This window comes from Neoarius graeffei, chromosome 14 (genome assembly GCF_027579695.1).
Source record: "Neoarius graeffei isolate fNeoGra1 chromosome 14, fNeoGra1.pri, whole genome shotgun sequence".
Classification (NCBI taxonomy): domain Eukaryota; kingdom Metazoa; phylum Chordata; class Actinopteri; order Siluriformes; family Ariidae; genus Neoarius; species Neoarius graeffei.
Genome location: NC_083582.1, coordinates 31,322,507 through 31,331,880, shown reverse-complemented (window position 1 = coordinate 31,331,880; position 9,374 = coordinate 31,322,507). Strand labels below are relative to the sequence as shown.

Sequence of the window (9,374 nt, the reverse complement as noted above, 5' to 3'; positions counted from 1 at the left end):
TCTACCCCGGTAGCGTTCAGACGTCCCATTTTATATCGGTGCTGCCCCGCAAACTAGCATTTACTCCGGAGTAAATTTCTTAAACCACCTCCCGAGCAGGGTTAGATTTGCACCGGTTTAAGCAGCTTTCAGGGGCTACACCGGTATAACTTTGTACCATGTGAATGCTCTACCGGGGCAGCCCCGGTGCTACACCGGAGTAAAAGTTGCCGTGTGAACACCCCTTATGTGTCAGCCCTGTGATGCCCGTAGTCAGGTGGGATAGGCTCCAGTTTGCCTGCGACAATGTAGAACAGGATAAAGCGGCTAGAGATAATGAGATGAGATGAGGAATTTCACAAGTGTGTGATGAATAAAGTTGTTCTTTCTTTACACTTTTATTTTGGCACACAGTCCAGCACGCTAACCCGGAAGTGATTCTCGATACCGACAATAACAAGCTCTGTCGAAATGCGTCAGTCGTAAAGATTTGGTGATAAATGAAACAGCTGGGGTTTTTTTTTTTTTTTTTGTCTTTCACAAAACGAATGTTCGTGTGTGGAAACCGTTACTCTTATTTTACAGCCTCTAGGCAGTTGCGATAAACTCGGAAGTGAATATATATCAGTATATATATTGACGGCAGCAGGAATCGGTTTGTGCGGAGATGGAGATGTCTAAAGCGGAGCGGCTGAACGAGCGCGTGAGCGAGCTGCTGACGGCGGCGGTGCAGCGCGTGCTGGAGGCGGTGCGGGACACCGTGCGGGAGTACGAGGAGAAAAGCGCGCACACGCAGATGGAGAACGAGAGACTGCGGAGGAGAGTGCAGGAGCTGCAGGACCAACTGGACAGGGACACCGCAGGTAGGCGCAAAGTATTGGCACCCCCTCTACCTCCCAGCTGGACAGGGACCCCGCAGGTAGGCGCAAAGTATTGGCACCCCCTCTACCTCCCAGCTGGACAGGGACCCCGCAGGTAGGCGCAAAGTATTGGCACCCCCTCTACCTCCCAGCTGGACAGGGACCCCGCAGGTAGGCGCAAAGTATTGGCACCCCCTCTACCTCCCAGCTGGACAGGGACCCCGCAGGTAGGCGCAAAGTATTGGCACCCCCTCTACCTCCCAGCTGGACAGGGACCCCGCAGGTAGGCGCAAAGTATTGGCACCCCTCTACCTCCCAGCTGGACAGGGACCCCGCAGGTAGGCGCAAAGTATTGGCACCCCCTCTACCTCCCAGCTGGACAGGGACCCCGCAGGTAGGCGCAAAGTATTGGCACCCCCTCTACCTCCCAGCTGGACAGGGACCCCGCAGGTAGGCGCAAAGTATTGGCACCCCCTCTACCTCCCAGCTGGACAGGGACCCCGCAGGTAGGCGCAAAGTATTGGCACCCCCTCTACCTCTAGCTGGACAGGGACACCACAGGTAGGCACAAAGTATTGGCACCCCCTCTACCTCCCAGCTGGACAGTTTTTTTTTTTTTTTTTCCCTTTTCTGATCTCTGCTCTATACTGCATCCAGCACCCTTAAAGTGCATATCGCGGGCAAATTCAGGAGCAAGATCAGTGTAATTCTCCTATTTTATATTAAACTTTGGTCAAATATCTGTAACATTCTGCATTTTGTGCAATTTTTTTTTACCTTGCGCAATACCAGAAAAATTCAGTTGAAATCAAGCCATTTGAGGCGAATTGGTCCGCCTCTGAAAAAACTTGGCGTTTGGATTTCCCGGGAAACATTGACTTTCGTGACGTCACGTGCGGGATGCCTCGCTCTGAATCCTACGTCAGCGCTGGTTTGTTTACGAGAAAACGACCTGGTGGTTTTCTGCAAATTTCTTCAACGTCATCACGTAATTATTAAAATGGTTAACAGATGAATCGTCGGAGGGTGTAGCAACACCTATCATGATGGGATTAGTACTCATCGTTTTCCAGTGAGAGAGAAATGGGAGCGCTTGGTCTACACAGGCTGTGCACTGAAACCGTGCAAAGCTCTCTCATACCCCTTTTCCACCAAATCAGTTCCAGGGCTGGTTCAGGGCCAGTGCTGGTGCCGGTTCACAACTCGTTCAACTTGCGAGCCAGCTGAGAACCAGTTTGCTTTTCCATAGCTTGTGCTAAAGGGAGCCACGTCATTACGTCGCTGTATACGTCAGTTACGTCGCTACGTTTGCATAAACCTTGGCGTGAACATCGAAGCAACAACAACACGGAGAAGAAGTAGCAACAACAATAATAATGGATGACTTCGCGTTTGTACAGCTGCTGCTTCTCGTCTCTTAAAAATGGCGACCTTTCGCGGTCTTGCTATTGTTGTTGGTCTTAACAACTCCGCCCCCCTGCTGACATAAGCGGTTCTTTCCTCTGGTCCAGCAAAGAGTTGGTGCTAGCCTGGAACCGGTTTATCTGGCCCCAGAGCCAGTTCTTTGTCAGTGGAAACAGAAAACCCGGTTCCAAACTAAGCACTGGCCCCGAACCAGCCCTGGAACTGCTTTGGTGGAAAAGGGGCATCAGCCTGCTGGCGCTTCCGCAGGTGACGTCACGAATCTGGCTCCAGGCTCCCTTGGGATTTTTCCAGACGCGTTTTGTTATTTTATTTTTTTCTGCTGTAGACAGATGGCCTTGTGCAAAATTACCCTTCTGGATGAGTGTGTAAAGGGACATACTTTCATATAAAAAAAAAACACGAAATTGGTCCAGAATATGCACTTTAAGGGTTCTTCAGCTTGTCTGTCTTTTTTGTAGAACCCTACGACAAAATTTCAGATTAGTGTTCTTCATAAACCATAACCTTTTAAACTCCAGGTCCAGATTACTGGAACTCGAGGTACTAATTTCATGATTATACTTTTGTGTGTGTCTTACTTGTGTTTCTTTTTTTCCCATGCATGTTTAGTTTCCCACATCACTGCCCAGCTCACTGTTTCTCCTCCTCCTACTTCGTCTGGACAGAAGAACCCATCATGCGGTCATCAGTCGGACACGATGGCGTTGAAAGGCAAGCCTTGTTTCAAAGAAGAACCACCCAATGATGGGCAAACCGGTTTGTTTCCTGCTGAAATAAAAACTGAAATGGAACAATCGGACTATCAGGGTGCAGAAGAACCTGTGCTGGAACCCATTCTCCAAAACACCTATTTCCCCTGCGCACATTTGCAGTTTCACGTCTCTCAGAACGAGGTGGACTTCTCCGCAGCGCCTCCGTGCAACAACACGGATACTCTGGACACCTTCGTGGAGCATTTCCCCTTCGAGGAAGACGGTTGGAGACAGCAGAGCCGGGATGAGCGTCACGTCTGCCTTCTGTGTGGGAAAAACTTTAACCGACTTGCCAACCTTCGCATCCATCAGCGCTGCCACACGGGGGAGAAGCCGTACACGTGCTCGCACTGTGGCCGGCGCTTCAGCCACAGCGGAAACCTGCAGAAACACAAACGCGTGCACACAGGCGAGAGGCCATACCAGTGCTCGCAGTGCAGTAAGAGCTTCTGCCAGTCCAGCCATCTGAAGAAGCATCAGATGGTCCACATAGGCCGACACGTCGCCGTCTCCAGGAGGAACATGGCACTCTAAGGGAACCTCAGGATGTCAAAAGTAATCTCAAACTGCGAATCCAGTCAAGTTTGTGTCACTTTTTCTGTTCTGGCTCTGCCCACTGTACTGTCCTGATGCTGAAATTTTTAGTTTTGGTCAAAATTCGCAAATTATCATGTACTGTAACACAAAACCATAACGATGTTCATAGAGGTACATAATCCCTACATAAGCCCTTCCTGACAATGGTCATAAGCCTGCATGCATGAAACCTTTTTCTAACAAAACTGTGTTCTTCGTTATGACGAAAGAATTACTTTTTTTTTTATGCTCATTGAGAACACTTAATTAAAAGAGCTACATTTCAGGAATGTTTGTTATTCAGTATGCTAGTTCTAGCTAGTATTATGTATCATATTAGCCAAACAAGATAGTTATTAAAAAACAAAACAAAAAAAATTCTGGTGATTGAAATATTTTATGACACAAATCTCATCAAAGCAGCTAAAAAGTTGGAAATACGACTGGGTTTCTATGTTACTGTTACCATGGCTATGGAGATACAGATAGATCTCAAGTAAGGGTCTTATAACAGAGGTATTCAATCTGTGGAGTGGTGACGGGTGATGGGGAAAATATGGAGGATGAATTTAAAAGACGTACACAAGTACTAACCCCATTTCCAGAAATTTGGGATATTTCCCAAAATTCAATAAAGTTGTTAATTCACGTGAGCCTTTATTCAACTGACGAAAGTACAAAGAAAAGATTTTCAGTAGTTTTACTGACAGTTGTATTTTGTAAATATAACCCAAGTTAGAAACTGATCCATGTAACACACTCAAAAGAAGTTGGGACAGAGGTAAAATAACACTGAAATATTCATAGGATATTCAAGTAACTCCATTTTGGAAGATCCCATAATAAGCAGGTTAATTGGTCACATGATGGAGTATAAAAGGAACAGCACCAAATGCTCAGTCTTTGCAGGCAAAGATGGGTCGTGGCTTACACCTTTGTGCCAAAATTCCTGAGAGAATCTTTAGTCAATTCAAAAAGAACATTTCTCAGCGCAAGATTTTAGCTCTTTCAAAATCTACAGTACATAATACTGTGAAAAGATTCAGGGCATTCAGAGACGAAATCTCAGTGTGTAAAGGGCAAGGTCAGAAACCACTGTTGAATGTGTGTGACCTTCGAGCCCTCAGGTGGCACTGCCTGAGAAACTGTCATGCTAATGTGACAAATATAGCCACATGGGCTCAGGAGTACTTTGGAAAACCGTCGTCACTTAACACAGTCCACTGCTGCATCCAGAAATGCAACCTGAAACTGTATTACACAAGGAGGAAGCCATTCATCAATTCTATGCAGAAACGCCACGGATTTTTCTGGGTCTGAACTCCTCTCAGATGGACTGAAAGACAGTGGAAACGTGTGCTGTGGTCAGACGAGTCCACATTTCAGTTTGTTTTTGGGAAAACCAGACATCAAGTTCTTAGTGCCAAAGGTGAACACGACCATCCAGTTTGTTATCAGAGAAAGGTGCAAAAGCCAGCTTCTGTGATGGTATGTGGGGCATCTGTGCCCATGGCATGGGTGAGCTGCACGTATGTGTGAAGGTACCATTGATGCTGAGGTGTATATTAGGATTTTAGAGAGAAGTATGTTGCCATCAAGGCAACGGGTCTTCCTGGGAAGTCCATGCTTATTTGAGCAGGACAATGTCAGGCCTCATTCTGCATGGGCTACGACAGCATGGCTTCGTAGACACAGAGTATGTGTGCTTGACTGGCCTGCTGCCAGTCCAGCTCTGTCTCCTATTGAGAATGTATGTGGCATCATGAAGAGGAGAATCAGATAATGGCGACCACAGACTGTTGAGCAGCTGAAATCTTGTATCAAGCAAGAATGGGAAAAAATTCCAATTGCAAAGCTGCAACCATTAGTAGTATCCTCAGATACCATACGATTAAAAAGTGTTATTAAAGGAAAGGTGATGTAATACAATGGTAATAATGTCCCTGTCCCAACTTTCTTTGTGTGTGTGTTGCAAGCATCAAATTCCAACTTCATTTATATTTACAAAATACAATTAAGTTGGTCAGTAAAACTATTGAAAATCTTGGCTTTGTATTTTTTTCAGTTAAATAAAGGTTCACCTGAATTAACAAATTGCAGATTTTTGTTTTTATTGCATTTTGGAAAACATCCCAACTTTTCTTGAACTGGGGTTTGTACTTTTAAAAGAGCAGGCTTTTTTAATCATAATAAAAACAGCAAACAAGCCAATCAGCATCTGCACATATTAACTATCACTCTCTGAAAGCTACGCCCCTTCCCCTATTTCATACTGTTAATGAGGTAAATGAACGTTCACGAACAATGGCCAAAAAAACAAACTTTTTGACTAAGAAGAAAAATTAAAGGTAGACTGCCTTTCAGATTTTTCAAGTGCAGGTCATAAAAATAATTTTCCCCGACACCCAATTATTTTTGTTTAGTGGACCAAAAGCTACTGAATTCGAATCACAGACTTCCAATTTTATTAGTTTTTTTTTTTTTTTAAATAGAACAATTAATGAATTTAAGGCCACATGGCCCTAAATTCTCCCCTGCTTTTTCCTGCTTCACCATGACCCAATTCAAGATATTACTTCATACATGACGTGGTGGGCTTTCCCCATTCGTGCAAGGCATTGTGGGATACAAATTTGAAACAGGAGAGAAAAATGGAGGACGTGAGCGTGCGAATGAAACGTGAAAGCCCAACTACAGTAACGGAAAGCGAGAAGAAAAGACGTTATGTTATATGCGAAGGAAAGGAAACGCAGGACCAAACTAATAAATATCGGTGGTCAGCGAGCACCTCGGTGTGATCAGCTGTTTGTTTAGCGACAGAATGATGGAACTGTCAGTGCACGGTCAAAGGGAAACCTGTAAGATGGCAGTAATGCAACACTGTGGATGCCAGCTGCCATAAAACCTAAACAAAGAAGAAGGTAAACCTGCGCATGGAAGGTAAACCTTCCTCTGTCTGCTTCACTGCGTGAAGCGAGCGATTTCATGCACATTATTTGCTCAGGAATCACCTCAAATTAAATAACTTCCCAGCCACAGAATGGCCTGATATTTTGTGAGATATTACAGAAATAAACGTCTATCACAATGACCACATTTCAGATGGGACTAAATTTCACCGATTTTATGAAATCAAAAGGCCGTCTAGCTTTAAACATCTCATCTCATCTCATTATCTGTAGCCGCTTTATCCTTCTACAGGGCCGCAGGCAAGCTGGAGCCTATCCCAGCTGACTATGGGCGAAAGGCGGGGTACACCCTGGACAAGTCGCCAGGTCATCACAGGGCCAGCTTTAAACATAACACTGTACAAATAATTGGCCTCATTTATCAAGTTGGATACAAACAAATTGCGTAAATCGTTCACACAAAATTGAGTCTTCATGAAAATCCCATAAATTCTGCAAAGAAAAGCGTTTGTATCTTGATCAACCCAATCCTTTATAAGACAAAGTTTTCACTTTATCTTATAAAGGATTTTATTTTATTAGATTTTATATCTCCTATATATTTTTTGTGAATGTAATATTACAACACATGCACACAACTTTTGTAAATCTGGCATAGATTTTTAGTTCGGTTTGGCTTTTCCACACAAATTTACTCAGAGACTGATAAATGAGGCCCAGTGTTATCAGATCAATAAAGCAGGACTAGGCGTCGTTCTTTTTCAGGAGTGCCACATCTGCTGTATAATGAGGTTTTATTGCTTTGGTTTTATTCTATATTATTGGAGAGCTAATAACAGGCAATAAAGCCTGGGCAAATGGGATTTTTTTTTTAAGACTTTCAGTATAAGTAGGCAGTTTGTTTTTGTTAGATGGCAGTTCTCGTTTATTTAATACGTCTGCCTGCCGTATAACATCTCACAAAGATGGGGGGGGTTAAACTTTGTCCAGTCTTCCATTTCTGACATTTTCAAATCATTTTGGTGTGTCATTGTTTCATTGTAGATTCTGAGTACAAGGTCGATTTTTTTTAAGTTAGTTTTTTTAGAATAGAGGGAAAATTGTTGGAATATTTTTCGTCAGGGGCGGCACGGTGGTGTAGTGGTTAGCGCTGTCGCCTCACAGCAAGAAGGTCCGGGTTCGAGCCCCGTGGCCGGCGAGGGCCTTTCTGTGTGGAGTTTGCATGTTCTCCCCGTGTCTGCGTGGGTTTCCTCCGGGTGCTCCGGTTTCCCCCACAGTCCAAAGACATGCAGGTTAGGTTAACTGGTGACTCTAAATTGACCGTAGGTGTGAATGTGAGTGTGAATGGTTGTCTGTGTCTATGTGTCAGCCCTGTGATGACCTGGCGACTTGTCCAGGGTGTACCCCGCCTTTCGCCCGTAGTCAGCTGGGATAGGCTCCAGCTTGCCTGCAACCCTGTAGAAGGATAAAGCGGCTAGAGATAATGAGATGAGATGAGATTTTTCGTCAGCAAAATGAACACTAACTGTAAGAATTGTAATTTCATAAATGAGTATTCATATCAATCTTTTAAGTAGGAATATGAAAGATTTTTAAAGTGTCCAAGAAAATATAGATGACTCAAAAATGATACTACATAATAGAGTCATAAAAGTTCATAATCATCTCCCTACAGGTACAAGAAGAAACACTCAGCTTTGTTCCTTTTTTAAAAATAATTTTTTATTTAACCCTCCTTTGCAAAGTAAGTTACGTAACATTATAATTGTGATGTTGTGACTCTGACATCCGAGGTGTAACCCAGGAGTTACGCAGACTTGATATAATTGTTATGACTGTGCATGCAAGCCTTTAGACTTTAGAAATATTCATTTAGGTTTATATCAGTTGTCATAAATGGCTTATGTAGGTGTAATGTAGCTCTGTGCTGGTTAAAATATAAGAGTTGTACAGATTCAGGTTGATGAATTCAGTGATGGATTTGCAACTAAATTTATGATTACATTGTTTGTGTTCATGTCCGATTCTTTTTCTGACAGGAAACTACATCCGTCCTGTTGCTTACTAATGTGCTCAAGTCTTCAGAGACAAAAGAAAATGATCAAACTGTCACTTTGGCTAAAAGTGGCCAATGAGAGTCTTCTGTCTTTATAAATTATTCAGTATGTTTTGCGGCTGCAGCAAAATATCTACATTATCTGCATAACGTAAAGTATTATATTATTTAATGTTTCTATGTAATGTATTTTATTTATAAAAATAAAAGGGGGAAAATGTTTTTAATGCCAAAGAAAGAGATATCAGGAGCATCTCTACACCGTTACCATCCACCACCATCTATGAATATGCATGATTATGCTAAGTAGGACACACCCCTATGTGCTAATATCACCTGTATGAGCTAACTGCTAATATACTAGCTCACGTTAGTCATGATTTCAGTATCAAAGTCTTCAGTTGATTTATTTAAACCTGTCAGAATATAACAATTCATTCTTCAAGCTTTCTTGAAGGGTTTTTAGTTTCCAAAAAAGGCTCAACAACCGTGCAGCTTCTGTGGCGACAAGTTCCCACGTTCTGCATCATCACTTAATCATTTTATGTCGATCATGATTGGTCCAAAGATATGAAGTTTCTTTATAGACATCACAGAGTGAGTGCATATGTAGCCCCACCCCCAAATTAGTTTAATACATAAATACTGTGTATTAAACAGGGAAAATTTCGATTTTGCAAAATCCCAAATCTGTACGTTCACAGTCTATATCCAGGATGAGCTAAGAGTTACTTCAAAGTTGTATTTTCTGTCTTACTCTAACATCAGCATGGTTTTCCCCAAAGCGTTTTGGTGTATCGGGCCCGATACGCTTGCT

The 9,374-nt window shown here is 43.2% G+C and overlaps 1 protein-coding gene across 1 annotated transcript; it reads left to right on the top strand.

Moving 5' to 3' along the window:
- The first annotated feature begins 440 nt into the window (after nt 1-440).
- Nucleotides 441-7,823, top strand: LOC132898123 (zinc finger and SCAN domain-containing protein 21-like). Its single transcript, XM_060939524.1, has 2 exons — nt 441-842; nt 2,874-7,823. Exons 1-2 carry the CDS (start codon nt 647-649, stop codon nt 3,548-3,550), a joined length of 873 nt encoding a protein of 290 aa, XP_060795507.1. The 5' UTR covers nt 441-646; the 3' UTR covers nt 3,551-7,823.
- The last annotated feature ends 1,551 nt before the right edge of the window (nt 7,824-9,374 follow it).

Bases quoted from the DNA above. Each gene is read 5' to 3' on its own strand.
- LOC132898123 (XM_060939524.1), top strand. From the start codon at position 647: ATGGAGATGTCTAAAGCGGAGCGGCTGAACGAGCGCGTGAGCGAGCTG. The intron at 843-2,873 runs GTAGGCGCAAAG...ATGCATGTTTAG, and splicing joins ACTGGACAGGGACACCGCAG to TTTCCCACATCACTGCCCAG.